Raw genomic sequence first — 17,619 nt, 5'->3', positions numbered from 1 at the left:
TTACTGGAAACTCCAATATGATAAAAATGTCCACTCTTTTGAAGCAAATGTTATCCTGGAGTTGAGTATATGAGGGCCTTTCATTGGTTTTTATATGTGAAAGTGTTCATTTTAATTACTTTCTCACCTATCTCATTTGACCATGCGATTAGATCAATAGATCCAAATATAAATAAAACAACACATTCAAACTGCAATGATCAGTACCTCATGGTATTTTGCATCATTAATTTGAGCTTTCTTTAACGTGTCTTCAAGATGCACAGGGCCGTTGCTAAATCCAAAGTCATAGAACACATGTAGGTAACCACTGCGCATTTCCAAGCTGAAAAACATACTCTGTGGAGAAGAAAAAAAGCTGTAGACATGAGAGTCTGCTATTATGAAAGAGCAGGTTTAGCTGAATTTGAGAAATAACAGTACACTCTCTATTATTGAAACTGTCTGAAGACTACAGAAGTCTCATGAAATTCTATGAAATAAAAATCACAACTACATTCAGATCAACAGTTACATCTCATATACCAAAGTTTTAATATTCACACACAATTTAAAACAATTATCTTCTACTGTTTTTACTTGTGAATTAATGAAAATTTAAATTTACCTTATTGATTTTTAACAATCTTGAGAACAGAGTGCTATAGGCCATATGTATTCAACAGCCCTATTTTAAGGCAATGTTTGAAAGTTGTAACAGGCCAACAGATGTGACTACATTTCATTTTTAAGGGCAAAATTGGTACCACTGAAAAATAATTCCAAGGTATACTGAAAAGAATCTTGGAAAATTATCAGTAAATACAGATAAAAGGAAAAGAAGGCCCACTTCTGTAACACTGGATTTACATAAATAAACATGGAATTATTATGCACTTAGATCACATGATATTCAACAACCAAAGTAATTCTATAACACTCAAGTAATTTACTGGTCAGGCTTGCTTGTTTTAGAAGATAGTTCATAGACACAAGAATTCAGTGGATATGAAGAATAAAGTATTATGGTTGTTGTTCAGTTGCTAAGTCGTGTCCGACTCCCCAACCCTAACTATCTCCTGGAGTTTGTTCATGTTTATGTTCATTGAGGTGGTGATGGTAAAGTCCCAATTTCACTGAAAGTGATCTCTTGGACAGAGTTTATATACTCCTAAGAATGTGGTACACAATACACTGGGGGATAGAAAGAAAACATTTCAACTTCTATTTATACTCATTTTAAAACTCTAAAATAGAGAAGCCAACTTTTAATATTTAATACATAGATTTACTGTGGGCCTTCATTTTTTCCTTTGAGTGGGTTTTCAAAGGATTCAGATTCACACTTTGAGAATGAAGTTCCACACTTGAAGGTGGGCCACGGCCCACTCTGCACTGATTTCTTTGTGTTTAGCCTATTACACGGAGAAGGCAGTGGCACCCCACTCCAGTGCTCTTGCCTGGAAAATCCCATGGATGGAGGAGCCTGGTAGGCTGCAGTCCATGGGGTTGCTAAGAGTTGGACACGACTGAGAGACTTCACTTTCACTTTTCACTTTCATGCATTGGAGAAGGAAATGGCAACCCACTCCGGTGTTCTTGCCTGGAGAATCCCAGGGACAGAGGAGCCTGGTGGGCTGCCGTCTCTGGGGTCACACAGAGTCGGACACGACTGAAGTGACGCAGCAGCAGCAGCAGCCTATTACAATTACTGCAGTTATGGGTACCTGGTTACATGGATTTATGAATAAGGCCACTTAATAATAGAATATTTATAATGATTTTCTACTGAAATATTGTGATGTGAAAATATTCTGAGACACATAGATATTTTCAGATTAATTCCTATAAATTACTAAAAATGTGGTCAAATTTTGAGAGCATTACACATTTGCTTTATAAAATGAATTATTCTAAACTTATTGACTTTTACTTGTGATGACAAATGTCTTTTAGTAGTATGAACCCCCCTAGCTACTTAAAAAATATACTTGATCTGTTGCTTCAAGGTAGGGACATTATAACAATGAAGGAAAAACTATTTTGGTGGGGAAGAAAGTTGTACTCTGGAGAGATGGTTTTTAAAAAAAAAATCTGAAAAATTTTCTACTGTTAAGTAAATTTGCTGATGAAAGCAATGTAATTTTTCATGTTTTTATGTACTACCATAAAAACTCTCATATCTACTCTACTAAAACTTTTCTGGAAAAAAAAAGTTTTTTTTTTTTTTTTAAAGTTTAAAAGTTTTTCAAATGAAGATTTTTAATGGTCTTGAATTCTTCTGTTGAAGTTTACAAAATGATATACTATCTGATTAGCTTCTAAGAACTGACATCAGGGAAGATGAAAATGTGCCAGCCATTTTCAAAGACAACTTCTGCCAATCAGTGAATGAAATAATAATGATATCATGATTTACTAAGCATAGCCAATGATATACTTCCTACTTTTTTTTAATATGAGTTATCTTGTCTAGTTATGATAGCCAATAAAACCCAGTACTAGAATAAACTAGACTCATGATAAGACTTTAGTATCACAAAGAATTTAATGTGACTTTAAAAATACTTTAACATATTTAATTACATTGTTCTCACTAACACTACCATTAATAATTTTTGTGTCACTAGCAAAATAAAAATAAATTTTTAAACTTCTTTGTATTCTTGCTTGGAGAATCTCATGAACAGAGGAGCCTGGAGGGCTACTATCCATGGGGTCACAAGAATTGGACACGACTTAGTGGCTAAACCACTACCACCATTTTACATTTGCATTTATTTCAACATTTTATATTTATATAAATTATATTTCTCCTAGTTTTGAATATTATATTCATATATAGTATGTGTATATCATTAATAAAGAAATGCATATATATATATACACACACATATGTTAAGCATTCAAACTCTTTTTTAACTGATTAGGGCATATGATTTAAAAAGTAAGTGCTAAATTTCTGTAGACATATACAAAGAGTTGGACACCACTGAGTGACTGAACTGATGCTCATTTAGATCTTGGTGCTGATTTTCATCAAAGTTCTCTTAGTTTATTGAATGTATTATATTTAATATACATCTAAAAATATAGTGCAGGGAAATGCCATTTCATGGCTGCTTTTACTTACTGCTGACATCATGTCCCTGCAGGAAAAGAAAACCAATTTTTCTCTATAAACTAAACCTTCAGCTTTATTGCATGACACACTCAACTTGGGAAGGTTCCTAGAAACACAAATGGTGGAAAGTAAAGGCAGTAAGGGAGAAGATGTAGGACTTTCTACTCACTCCATTGACCATGAGGAGCACGAGGCCATTGTCAGCTGGTGTTCTGACTTCGATGTCAAAGCGAGTCACCTGACCAAACTTCCCTCTCCTTGTGATATCCCTCACTATGGCATAACTAGAGCCATCGAAGAAATAGCTGGCAGCCCGACTCTGCGTAAAGGCCAGTTTGTCTCTGAAATAAAAATGCGAGGATCATATAAACATGACAGTATCTGTTATGCTTTCAAATGAGGTTCTTTTCAACCCATTCTCATGACATTTCCCATGGGTCTTATAGCATTTAAATGAAGTCCTGATGTCTGCATGTGAGACATAAAGAAGCATTTTAAAAAAACTGTCTGTGATGGATTTTTTTTCTTAGCACCCTGTGTGCTAAGATAACAGAAGGTTCTAGTGAGACCCTAGTTTCTGTAATCCAAAACCAAAGCTGCAATTTAGGAGTTTAACTTTTTAATAATTGTGCATGCTCGTTATGATAGAGAAGAACTGAAAAGTTGTTTACATGCATGACTATTAAGCAGTTTCAAAATTCATTTTCCCCAAGAAAAGACTGAAAACCTGAGTATTGACCCACACTTGTCCTATTTGCATAGCCACCAAATTTTCAGTGCTCTTAGCATGCTCTTACCTGGCACAGGGCACTGATTTGGAGGGGTCCATATTATAGATGTGCTTAAAGTTGTACAAGCTGATCACATCATTATTCAAAGTGGCCAATTCCAGGCAGCCAACAAAGCCAGGCAGGTTTAAGCTAGCAGGGAGCTGTGAAACAAAGTGAAGTCAATTCTCCCATGACTACATTCCATCTAGTCCACACAGATCAGGCTGGGAGACAAAGGTCAAGGGGACCTTCCCATTGACAGAAATATCATTCTAGACCTGAGTTTGTGTCTATTCTATGCTAAACCATTCAGATATAGAATGATTGTTCAGTTGTTCCTATCTTAGCAGAGAGGGTGTGGGTTTACTGAGCATATACTATGTGCCAGTCACTCGCCTGACAATGGATTCATGACCAAAGTCCATCCTCACACTAGCTCCATGAGGTAGGTATTCCTGTCCTCAGATAGAGAGAAAGTAATTCTCAGAAAAGTTCAATATTGTGCCTCTAACTAGTGAGTAATAGTTCTGCACCTGAAATTGTAGATCAACTCCTTATCTTCTTGGGCCCTTCCTGAATCTGCCCTTCATCAGGTCTCATCTGTCTCCCTAGATCCTACCCCCTTCCACATCCCAGGTATTTCATTTCCTGCTTGTGTATCAGCTGAAATAACTGAGTTTTTGAAACTGTCATCTGTACACCTGAAGACTAGCTATAAACCTACAAGGTACAGGCATTCTTGCAGTAGGTTGGGTAATATTAATTATAAATGCAGGTATCAGGATGAAACACATTTGATATTCAAGTTTTAGCTATAGCATGAAAGTATTTGACACTATGAAAATATATGTAGCAGAGATCAGATTTACACAGCATATTTACAGACCCTGATTCAGAATTCTACCACCCACTGACCTAAACTCTGTTTTTAATGTATCAAGGTTTCCAATCAACCCCGAGTCACTGTAGGTGTTGTGGACTTCTAAAAACAATCATTGTAGATTTGCAATTAAGTAAAAATATGGCTGGATAGCTCACCTTGAAGTTTGATGGCACGCCCCCAACATAAAACACAGTATCTTCGGGATCCAGATCCAACAAGGAGTCATCTCCAGCAAATTCTCCCTTTTTAATAAACTTTTCCTCTGCAGTGCTACTTAGACTTGGGACTGTTAAAAACACCTTTCCATGTTTTCCTACCCTGTTCAGATAAAGAATTTTCACTCCTTAGTATCCAGATAATTTGTATAAAATACGTGTTTTTTTTTTTTAATGTCAAAATGTGAAAATCCCTTCATCACAGACTTGGTGACTTGATTTTGTCATTTTTGTAAGCATTTACATAATGTCAACAATCAATGGGAAGGGGAAAAACCACAGTCCACCTTGGAACTGGATTTGTGGATTGGCCAGATTAAAAAAAAACAATTAATAATCAGATTTCTATTTAGAAGTGATGACTATTTTTTCTAATTTTTTGTTTTCTACCAAGGTACTTGTGAAGAAATACATAAATAATGGAAGAAAGAGGAGCAACATCCACAGAAAGACTGTGTATATGTATCTGTGTGTGCGTGAGTGCATTCAACAGATTTCTTACGAAATGTGCAGATCAGCCCTGCATCATGGATTCACTTTACCTTTCAATCTTGACAATGCTGAAGTAAGCAGGCCAGGTACTGACAGGCTTCGAGTCCAAGGGAATCTCTACATCCTTAGTTCCCAAATTATAAACGTACACCAGGTTGTCATTTTTGATTGCAAGACCCATGTACTCTTTTTTGGCCTGAAATGTTAAGAAGTCTTGTAAATAAAATTTATATGAATGAATATCATTTTTGTTCTCATTTCTTTAAAAGACAATTAGCAATCTAAATGTTTGGCAGTCTATAAGGCATATCTGGCTTGAATTATTACCAGAGTGCCTGTTAGACTGGGCAGTGCCTCCTTCTTTCCAGCCTCCCTATGGCTGCATCAGTGTGAAGCCCCTGCCCACTACCCACCCCCACCACACCCCTCTGTGCCTGTCTAAGTATACCCTGGACAGGAAGGCAAGCAACTCTGGGCTTGTGGACATTTGATGGCTGCCCGGAAGGTGCTAACCTTGTTTCATTAATCTGGAAATATAATGCCGCCTGCCAATACCAACTGCTGTATACCTTCAAGCAGGGTTCAGCATTAAATATAGTAAGTCTCTGTACTCTGGATGTCTTTGAAATGCAGCATTCAGACTCCTGAGTTTGCAGTGTGAGGGTGATATGAGGAAACCACAGAAATGTCCCCCACAGAGGAAGAATTACCTGTCCCACACAAAGAAGGAATTGCTACTTTAGTCTTGGCCTTCTGATCTACACCTTCTGAGGTGCTAGAATGGGAATTTTGTTTGTTTGCACAGGTAGTTTTTTTTTTTTTTTGAGGCAAGAGAAAAGCACTTATCTTTCCTTTTAATGTAATTCCATCTTGTAAAACCACTTGCTCTTACGTTTTTGCTTCCGAGGTACAGGATGAACTGATCTGCAGTCACAGCCAGTTCCGACTGCTTCACAGGAGGAGGCTTCATGTACAGGCTCAGAGATGTAAAGGTCTTTAAGTCATCCATGCTGGCTCTGGGGTGCACCTCGACTGCTGACTGGCCATCAAACATCATGGAGACTTGGATCTGAAGTTAGAAAATTATTTCATTAAAGCGCAGCAGTACAGAAATGGGCATAGTGCTTTCCCATGGTTCTCAGTGGGCTTCCCTCATTTCTTAGGCGGTCTCTGAGCTTTACTCATGACCTCCAAGCCTTTGTTTACTTATGTCCTTATCTTGTTGGAGAAAGGATATAAAGAAGATAATACAGCTTAAATTTAAAGCTAGGTGAAAGAAAAAGGCAAAACAAAAAGGCAACAAAGTAGGTCTAAGAATGAGGGTAAATATGAATTCCACAATGAACTACCTATTTGGTTAAAGTGAACTAAAGAGCTTGAAAGGATACTTTGTTATACAATTCACAAGGCCCATAAATTTAACAACTAACTGATCAGGAGAATAATAACTAATCTTGGGTTCTAATACAGCTAGGACCTTCTCCCTAGGGTCTTCAAAAGAGGAGCGCTGGTGAGGCTGTGAGCAGTATCCTAGACCATGTTTAGACAGTTGGGAGGGGTCTAGACTCAGCTTCTAAGTCTTATATGAGGTCTTGAAATCTGGCTCTACCACTTACTAGCTGTGGAACCATGAGCAAATCACTTAAACCTGCAGTTTCCTCATCATTAAATGAGGACAAAAGATTTGTTAAGAGGATGAAACAAGGTAACTATAAAGTGTTTTCCAGTGTCTGGCTCTATCATAATAACTGTAATGATGACTTCATTAAGACATTCCTTATAATAATCCTTAGAAAGGCATCACAATGAAGCACAATTCAGAAAATGCATTTCTAAGAGGCCCAATATGACATGCCGACCTGGTCTGATTCAAGGTGATTTTCAGAATATTCAGAAGTGTAAGGACTGTGTATATTCATGCCATTATGCAAATATTTATGAATAATTAGATATATTACATCAATTGACTAATATTAATTTAGTTAATATTGATGGCCAGTGAGTTCACGATTATATTTCCAAGTGCCTAAAGTGCAGCTGTCCTATGTGGCCAGTTGAGAAGAATACAATACATCTTAGTAAATAATCAAGTAATATATGGGGTTAAAGTCTGTAAAAATTGAGAGTTTGAAAAGATATCTATCTGTATTAGAAAGCATCTCCCTTTGGGGAGCTGTGTGGGTTCCCCAAGGCATTGCCAGGACTTTCTTCAGAAAATGGTTTTAGGTGATTAAGGCTCCTAAATTCTACTCCATAGAAATAAAAAGTACCAGAAGGCATTCACAGAAACCTAGCTTTGGAAATGCCATTTACTGACATTAAATCTTTTTTGAAATGTTCTCCAAGGTATCTAAAAGGTGATTTGTGGCGTAGGGCTAATTACCATATATTATTAAAAAGTTGGGTATATTTAGCAGTAATAATTTCCTTCATTACAAAACAGTTGATTTCCAGTTCTTAATTCTGTCCATAATTAGGGCCAATAGTCTGTTCAGGTTAACTCGCAATTGAGAAAATAAAACCATACAATTTGGTTGTTAAAAAAATCATGGTGGTCTATAAATGAATAAAAAACAAATTAGAAAGGGGCCAAGAACAAGCCCTGTTGTGCCACAGTGAAAATGTTGATTGTTGTGTTAGGATATTTCCTATCACTGCTGGCACTAGTTACGGTGTTGTATTGCTTCTGTGTAGCATGTCAGAATGGGAGCTTTGTTGAAATTGTTCAGTTTAGCTGCTATGTGTTACACCTGTGGAGAGGTCAGTAAAAGTTTCGTATCATCTGTGCTGTGCCAGAGAATTCTTTGAAAAGGCAGATGGGCAAGAATATTGCATTTAGTAATTACATAAATATAGCTGTTAGGATAATGAATAGCAATAGTAAAATTGAGTCTTTAATTGGGGTTGGCCTTCTTTGTTTCCTTTTGCTCTATGAGCTATGTTGACTAGGCTAAATGTATACCTCTGAATCTTGGCTACCCATTATGAATCACTGAGGAGCTTCAAAAAAAAAAAAAAAAAAAAACAAAAAAAAACACACAGGTTTTGAGCCCTCATCTAGAGAGCCCGATTATTGCTTTATGGTTGGGACCAGGAATTGGTTTGGTTTTCAAATCTCCTCGCTGAGTCTAATGAGCAGATGGAGCTGAGAACTATCAAGCTGGATAATACAGTAGAAAGTTCCCAGCTCTGGAAGCTGCCCAAGGATCTAAGCTCAGCCTCACGCTGTCCTTATCACCGAGTGACTGATAATGACTCTTTTCACTGGTTACCTTGCTGGCAACACTTCTGGTCTGAGCAATGAGCTCTCGGATCCTTTGGATGCTGGCGGAAACATTGCTTGCAGGCCGCTTCTGTTCTACCGTACGAAGCTGATCCAGGAGCTGAGGGACAACCTCTGTCAGGTTTCCAACTGTGGTTAATAAAAATGAATCATTTGAGTAGATATCTCAGTAGTTAAGTCTATTTCAGCAATCAGGTGAAGAGATAACAAATGCATGGTTATTTCTGGTAGAACTATAAGAAACTAATTTTATAAGAAAATAATGAAACTATATTTAATTCTAAAAAATTAATAGTTAAGTCCAAAGCATAATCAGTTTCTATCCTGCAATGTTTACAATACATATTGATCTATAAATTGTATGCAGAGCAAGCTGATATACAATGTACATTTCTAAAGGGTGGGACCCATGACAAGTACACAGATGTTTCACTAAAGAGCACAAGCTCTGCTTACATTTCTAACTGATATAACAGGTCAAAAGAAATGTTGGGCAAGGTGGGGTGGGTGGGAAGGTTTTTTCCTAAGATGCCTGTTCACACATCACAATGCCAACTGCAGTGGTCCCAGCAGCAGCAGAGCTGGATGGAAGAAATAAGGGAGCATGCCCGGAAAAGTGGCAGTGGTGCCAAGGTTGGGGGCTGGGGAGTCATGATCTATGATCCTAGACAAAGGTGGTAGTATGAGCAGACCATACTGATTTTTAAGGTTATTTTCTTTTCGTGTGGGGGGGGAGGAGGAGGGGATATATAATTTACACAGAGAAAAGAGCACAAATCATGAGGATACAATTTGATGGGAAAAAAAAAAATCCAAAACAGAGAATAGCATAGCTTTCTTAAAAGTTTCATGGACTGAAGCAGTGGTTCTCAATGTGTGGTCCCCAGACCAGCAATATGGGGATGGGGTCCAGGTGGTTCTGATGCACACTCGTGTTTGAGAACCACTGGAAACAAATACCTTTGGGCAAACTCCTAGCTAAGGGCAGGGCATGGTCACCGAGCATGAGCAGCTGAGCAAAAGCAAGCCTCTTCCTGGAGCCAAATTAAACTCAGATTCAGGAGAACAGGGCTTCCTTGGAGCCTCAGCTGGTAAAGAATCCACCTGTAATGTGGGAGACCTGGGTTTGATCTCTGAGTTGGGAAGATCCCCTGGAGAAGGGAAAGGTTACCCACTCCAGAATTCTGGCCTGGAGAATTCCATGGACTGTACAGTCCATGGGGTCGTAAAGAGTCAGACACAACTGAGCTACTTTCATTTTCATGCTTCAGGAGACTATTTCAGTGAGGACCTAGGAAACATCTCTTTTCTGTACTTAGGAAACAAACTGCTTCTCCAACAAAAGGAAAGAAATTAGGTAAATAATTAGCTACTATCAGTTTAGTGTGTTTATTAATACAGAGGTAAGTGTATGTTATTTGGATCACTGACCACAAGAGCCATACTATAAAATGACTATTATTATATAGTATAACAGTCTTTAACATTAAAGGCAGTAGAGTACATTTAAAGCATTGCATTAAATGTTGGTTATGAAAATGTGTACAAAACAGGGTTTCTCTCCCCTCAATTCTCTCAGAGAAATGGAGCCACTTTAGAGTCTTTATGAACTCTCATATTACAATATGCCTTTTTATTTACTTGTTTTGTATGGCAACCCACTCCAGTATTCTTGCCTGGACAGAGGAGCCTGGTGGGCCATAGTCCATGGGGTCGCAAAGAGTCAGATGTGACTGAGCGACTAAGCACACAAGTTAACTTCTACAACATTCTAATCTAAAACTCAAATGAAAAAACACTGCTTCTTAACGAAAGATATGCAGGGTTTAATGACCAGTCCCTCAACTGGATGCAGGTTGTGAAGTTGCTAGGTGATACCTGCATCTCTGGCAGAGTCCACGGCAGTGTTGTAAGCAGAAGAGTCAAAACTTTGGAGATTCTGTGACCAGTTGGTTAGGTTGCTAGCCATCGGGGCGGTTGCCTCCTGGACTTCCATTGTGGTCTTGTTAGCTTCCGCGGTGATCAGCTGGGACTGACCCAGGCGCTGCTGGGCATCACCTTCACACAGAGCACAAGGACATTTATTTTGCAAAGAAGTAGGGCCTTTGATGGGATCATGAATACTCATTTAATCACTGGGATGAAACAGACCTCAAATTCAGGCTTTTCAGTCAAACTGAGACCTTTATATGCATGTTAATCATGGTGTAAGTTAGGTGCATAAGAATACTGTAAACAGTATTGACAAATGAGATTGAAAGACTCTAAAGTCTCAATAAAATAATGTAGTTCATTTAAAACATTTCCAAATTAGAGGTAATTTTTTTTTAAAGAGTAGTATTACTTCAAGTTAGAGACCTGGTGAGAAAACTATACAAAATGTGTATGAGATACTAACTCATAAAATGTTTGCTTGAAATCCACTGTAAATATCACTTTCCTTCTGCCATAAAAATGATGCTCTAGTACAGACATAAATTGGTAAGAAAAGGTATTTTTGAATAAGAAAAGTAAGTTTCAAAAGAGATCTATAGTGCAATTTTTAAGTTATATATTTAAAATAAAAACAAGTTTACAACAAAACGTTTGTTTCCTAGATAATGAAATTATAACAGATTTCCCTTGTTTTTTCTCTTTTGTTATCCATATTTTCTAATTTTTCTACAATGGGCATGCATTAATTCTGTAAATAAAAACAATTAACAATCTCTCAGGTGAGGTTTAGCTTCTTCTTCTTCTTTTTTTTTTTTTTTTTTTAACCAGAGAAACATTTAACTCAACCTCTCACGCTCTGAACTCGTGACGGTTGTGGCTTTGAATCCTGGGTCATCGTCTTTGTGTTGCTGTACCTTTCAGAGCAAGCTCCCCAGACTTGACAAGCCTTGGGGTTCACATCAGCCTAAAAGCAATACTTTCCCACATGAGATGATGTTTGTAAAATGCAGCCCAGGGCTTAGCATGTAGTAGCTCTGATGACGCCGATCAGATGGACCCATCTGGCCAGGGCTTTGGTGTCCGGTGGTACTGCTGCCGGATTTGCTCCGTGTAGTGAAACCCCACATCCAGCAGTAATGTGCTAACTTTCACTATGCTGGGAAAGGCACATCTGCTTCCCATCACATCTTTCTGAGATACCCCCATAGTTTCAGATTAGGCAACATGAGTGCTCTTGTTTCCCTCTCTGGCTAGGTGGTCTCTCTGCTTGCATTATAAGAAAGACATGCCATGTAACAGAGAGCAGCTGTTTATTGCTGGGGTCAGAGAAACCCAATAACCAAATTGGGGCTTATTTGTTAATGAAAAGGAATGTTTACAAGTAGGTTACCCAACAGTATAAACATCCTGATCTCATTCACACACACATACACACACACCCACACCCCCACACACACAAGACTGGAGGAAAATGCTCTTAAATTTAATTGTCATCCCTAGGTGATGTAGCTACAGCTTTTATTATCTTTCAGGACTTTTGTGTGTGTGTGTGTGTGTGTGTGTGTGTGTGAGAGATAAACGAAGTTTCTTTTGTCATCAGAAAGCAATACTATTTATAAAAAGATTAATAAGCAGGGAATCACCTACTCTTTCCTCAGAGGTTTCCCTTAATATTAGTGAACAAACAGAAGAGCTTACGTTTTGGTTGGGACCCTCACCTCTCTCTGCGGCCTGCAGTCTTTTCATGGCATCATTTAATCTGTCTCTGAGAGCACTCTTCCTTGCTAGGGCTCCTCCCACGCGCCTGCTGGTATCCACCACTGCCTCATCACTGCCTGTGGAGGAGAAGCCAAAAGAGTACAAGCAGGGCAAAGACTGGGGGGTGGGGTGGTGAAATCTCTGTTTCAACGAAAAAAATTCTGGTTTGTACCATGGAAATGAAGTGAAGTGAAAGTCGTTGTCATGTCCGACTCTTTGCGACTCCATGCACTATGTAGTCCATGGAATTCTCCAGGCTAGGATACTGGAGTGGGTCGAACTAGGGTCTCCTGCATTGCAGGGGGATTCTTTACCAACTGAGCTATCAGGGAAGCCCCTTGTACAATGCAGTCATCTGCAATATTCTGAATATGATATAAACATAGAACGCCAATTCTGGGAAGTGGTACTTCAGTTAAGAGGTAAAGGACTGCAGAAAACCTGTAACACTGCTTGGGAGTGATATAGGATGTCATAAAGTAACTCATAAAGGTATAGAGATAATGGCTAATTTTTTGATTGAAAAATATAGTACTGCTATGACTAATAACACCTAGATGCACAACTGATTAAGAGCAGACTGGTTAGATAAGAATAGTTCTTTTTTCTTACTTGTTTTAATAAAATTTTAATTGATACACAACACGCATCTAGAAAATGGTACACATGGCTTGATGAATTTTCCCAAACTGAACGCCAAATATAACCAATACCCAGGGCAACAAAAAGAGCATGGTTAGCCCTTTAAGGTTTCCTGGGACCTCCATGCTTACCCGAACGTAGTCCTACCTCTGTTCCTTAGCTGTGTCTATGTTTAAGCTTTATTCAAAAGAAATGATCAGATCAGATCAGATCAGTTGCTCAGTCGTGTCCGACTCTTTGCGACCCCATGAATCGCAGCACTCCAGGCCTCCCTGTCCATCACCAACTCCCGGAGTTCACTCAGACTCACATCCATCGAGTCAGTGATGCCATCCAGCCATCTCATCCCCTGTCGTCCCCTTCTCCTCCTGCCCCCAATCTCTCCCAGCATCAGAGTCTTTTCCAATGAGTCAACTCTTCCCATGAGGTGGCCAAAGTACTGGAGTTTCAGCTTTAGCATTATTCCTTCCAAAGAAATCCCAGGGCTGATCTGACAGAATATTATAATTTTTTATATCTTTTGTATCACTGTCTTAATTTCTGTACAGTTAAAAGTCTTGAGTAGTTTAAATCTTCCAACTGTTTTTTTGTTCTTTAAGACTGTGCTGGCTATTCTTGCCTACCCTATCCACGATCATTTCCAAAGAAATTCTAGAAACATCCCATATGTGTATATACAGTTCTGGTACTTTAATTGCAATTATATTGAATCTACAGATATATTCTGGCAGTAACTCTTATTTTTACAAATTCAAATCTTCCACTTAATGTAAAGTAAAAGTGAAGTCACTCAGTCGTGTCTGACTCTTTGCGACCCTATGGACCATAACCTACCAGGCTCCACGGTCCATGGAATTTTCCAGGCAAGAATACTGGAGTGGGCTGCCATTTCCTTCTCCAGGGGATCTTCCCAACCCAGGGATCGAACCCAGGTCTCTTGCATTGCAGACAGACGCTTTACCGTCTAAGCCACTAGGGAAGCCCACACTTAATGTAAGTTATTATATAAAAACTACATATATGTAATACATTACACTCATAAATAAACAATTGCACTCCTTTCACATGCTAGCAAGGTAATGCTCAAAATCCTTCAAGCTAGGCTTCAACAGTACATGAACCAAGAACTTCTATATGTACAAGCCGGATTTAGAAAAGACAGAGGAACCAGAGATCAAATTGCCAACATCCACTGGATCATAGAGAAAGCAAGAGAGTTCCAGGAAAACATCTACTTCTGCTTCATTGACTATGCTAAAGCCTCTGACTATGTGGATCACAACAAACTGTGGAAAATTCTTCAAGAGATGGGAATACCAGACCACCTTACCTGCCACCTAACCTGTATGCAGGCCAAGAAGCAACAGTTAGAACCAGACAAGGAACAATGGACTGGTTCAAAATTGGAATAGGAGTACGTCAGGCTGTATACTGTCATCCTGCTTATTTAACTTATATGCAGAGTACCTCATGAGAAACGTTGGGCTGAATGAAGTACAAGCTGGAATCAAGATTGCTGGAAGAAATATTAATAACCTCAGATGTGCAATTGACACCATCCTTATGGCAGAAAGCCAAGAGAAACTAGAGAGCCACTTGATGAAGGCAAAAGAGGAGAGTGAAAAAGCTGGCTTAAAACTCAACAGTCAAAAAACTAAGATCATGGCATCCAGTCCCATCACTTCATGGCAAATAGATGGGGAAACAGTGGAAACAGTGACAGACTATTTTATTGGGCTTCAAAATCACTGTGGATGGTGACTGCAGCCATGAAATTAAAAGATGTTTGCTCCTCAGAAGAAAAGCTATGACAAACTTAGATAACGTATTAAAAAAGAGAGACAGTTTGCTGACAAAGGTCCGTATAGTCAAAACTATGATTGTTGCGGTAGTCATTATGGATGTCAGAGTTGGACCATAAAGAAGGCTGAGTGCTGAAGAATTGATGCTTTCGAACTATGATATTGGAGAAGACTCTTGCGAGTCCCTTGGATTGCAAGGAGCTCAAACCACTCAGATCAGATCAGATCAGTTCAGTTGCTCAGTCATGTCTGACTCTTTACAACCCCATGAATCACAGCACGCCAGGCCTCCCTGTCCATCACCAACTCCCGGAGTTCACTCAGACTCACGTCCATCAAGTCAGTGATGTCATCCAGCCATCTCATCCTCTGTCGTCCCCTTCTCCTCCTGCCCCCAATCCCTCCCAGCATCAGAGTCTTTTCCAATGAGTCAACTCTTCGCATGAGGTGGCCAAAGTACTGGAGTTTCAGCTTAAGCATCGTTCCTTCCAAAGAAATCCCAGGCTGATCTCCTTCAGAATGGACTGGTTGGATCCCCTTGCAGTCCAAGGGACTCTCAAGAGTCTTCTCCAACACCACAGTTCAAAAGCATCAAATTCTTCGGCACTCAGCCTTCTTCACAGTCCAACTCTCACATCCATACATGACCACAGGAAAAACCATAGCCTTGACTAGACGAACCTTTGTTGGCAAAGTAATGTCTCTGCTTTTGAATATGCTATCTAGCTTGGTCATAACTTTCCTTCCAAGGAGTAAGCGTCTTTTAATTTCATGGCTTGCAGTCACCATCTGTAGTGATTTTGGAGCCCAGAAAAATAAAGTCTGACACTGTTTCCACTGTTTCCCCATCTATTTCCCTTGAAGTGGTGGGACTGGATGCCATGATCTTCATTTTCTGAATGTTGAGCTTTAAACCAACTTTTTCACTCTCCACTTTCACTTTCATCAAGAGGCTTTTGAGTTCCTCTTCACTTTCTGCCATAAGGGTGGTGTCATCTGCGTATCTGAGGTTATTGATATTTCTCCCGGCAATCTTGATTCCAGCTTGTGTTAGTCCTAAGGGAAATCAACCCTGAATATTCATTAGAAGGACAGATGCTGAAGCTGAAGCGCCAATACTCTGGGCACCTGTTTCGAAGAGCTGACTCATTGGAAAAGACCCTGATGCTGGGAAAGATTGAAGGCAGAAGGAGAAGGAGACGACAGAGGATGAAATGGTTGTACGTCCTTACCAACTCAAAGGACATGAGTTTGAGCAAACTCTGGGAGATGATGAACGACAGGGAAACATGGCCTGCTGCAGTCCATGGGGTTGCAAAGAGTCAGACATAACTGAGCAACTGAACAAAAACATATATAAATAATACAGTTTATAGAGTTTTTAATATAATAAAAACTTTCATTTAATGGAAGTTTTTATTATATAAAAATGTATATGTATTTATATATATTAAATATAAATAAATATAATACAGTTTTTATTTATTCTTCCTTAGATCTAAATTCTCCTTTTGATCTCTATTTATTTATTTCATCTTTTAATTTCTTCAGTAGTGTACTATAGTTTGATGTGTAAAGATCTTAGCATCTTTCATCAGATTTATTCCTAGGTATTTTGTTATGGCAAACAGTGTTATTTTAAAAGTTAATTTCTAATTGTTTTACCCAGAATTAAACTAGGTACTTACACAACGAATTGATAATGTGGGTCATCCTTGTCTTATTTTCAATCCTAATGGGGAAGCTTTCAATATTTCAGTATGAATATATACTTGCTGAATATTATTTTATTCTTCCTTGTTAGATTATGGAAGTTTCCTTCTATTCCTAGTTTGCTATGAGTTTTTTTAAAACATGAGTGGGGAAGATGGCGGAGGAGTAGGACGGAGAGAACACTTTCTCCCCCACAAATTCATCAAAAGAGCATTTAAACGTCGAGTAAATTCCACAAAACAACTTCTGAATGCCGGCAGAGGACATCAGGCACCCAGAAAAGCAATCCAACTCTTTGAAAGGAGGTAGGAAAAAATATAAAAGACAAAAAAAGAGACAAAAGAGGGAGGGACGGAGTTCCATCCCGGGAAGGGAGTCTTAAAAAGAGAGAAGTTTCCAAACACCAGGAAACCTTCTCACTGCCGAATCTGTGCCGAGCTTTGGAAGCACAGAGGGCAACATAACAGGAAGAAAAAATAAATAAACAATTAAAACTCGAAGATTGCGAGTCCTACGGTAACTCCCCCAGCGGAGAAGCAGCGCAGACGCCTGCATCCGCCATTAGCAAGCAGGGGCTGGGCAGGGAGGCGTGACGCGGGCTGCATCACTGAGAGTAAGAATCTGGCCTGAATACCCTGAGCACTATCTGAGCGAAATAATTTGGGCTAGCAAACCAGACTGCGGGATATCTACCACGCGAAAAGCCAGCCCTAACCTAAGACCGCCAGGCCCACGCACGGAACAAAGGACTGAACAGAGATAGCCGGCTGCAGACCTTCCCCCTCCGGTGACAGGCAGCCAGAGCCAGAAGGGGGCAATCACAGCCCCAGAGAGACATTATCTATAAAACTGTAAGCAGGCTTCTTTGCTAACTAAAACTTCTTGGGGGTCTGGACGGTTAACATCTGCCTGAGAAGGTGTGCCGGTTTTGCACCCAGATAACCGAGTGGCGGGGAGGCGGTAAGTCGCAGCATTGGCGCTCGCCAAACACCTCATCACTTGAGCTGCTCGGACCTGGGAAGA

The 17,619-nt window shown here is 39.3% G+C and overlaps 1 protein-coding gene across 3 annotated transcripts in view; it reads right to left on the bottom strand.

Annotated features, from left to right (window-relative positions):
* Window positions 1–17,619, bottom strand: part of LAMA4 (laminin subunit alpha 4) — a 155,007-nt gene that overhangs the window by 27,448 nt on the left and 109,940 nt on the right. For all 3 annotated transcript variants that reach the window (XM_024996679.2, XM_024996680.2, NM_001205965.1), the window contains 9 exons: window positions 12,400–12,516; window positions 10,625–10,804; window positions 8,736–8,875; window positions 6,356–6,532; window positions 5,514–5,659; window positions 4,912–5,074; window positions 3,901–4,034; window positions 3,273–3,444; window positions 208–339 (listed from right to left, as the gene is read on the bottom strand). In XM_024996679.2, coding sequence (XP_024852447.1) covers window positions 208–339; window positions 3,273–3,444; window positions 3,901–4,034; window positions 4,912–5,074; window positions 5,514–5,659; window positions 6,356–6,532; window positions 8,736–8,875; window positions 10,625–10,804; window positions 12,400–12,516 — 1,361 coding nt within the window. The remainder of the gene's footprint in view (window positions 1–207; window positions 340–3,272; window positions 3,445–3,900; window positions 4,035–4,911; window positions 5,075–5,513; window positions 5,660–6,355; window positions 6,533–8,735; window positions 8,876–10,624; window positions 10,805–12,399; window positions 12,517–17,619) is intronic.

The sequence above is a fragment of the Bos taurus genome, chromosome 9 (assembly GCF_002263795.3).
Source record: "Bos taurus isolate L1 Dominette 01449 registration number 42190680 breed Hereford chromosome 9, ARS-UCD2.0, whole genome shotgun sequence".
NCBI lineage: Eukaryota > Metazoa > Chordata > Mammalia > Artiodactyla > Bovidae > Bos > Bos taurus.
Note: the sequence above shows the minus strand (reverse complement) of the source record. Positions and strands in the feature narration are given on the sequence as shown.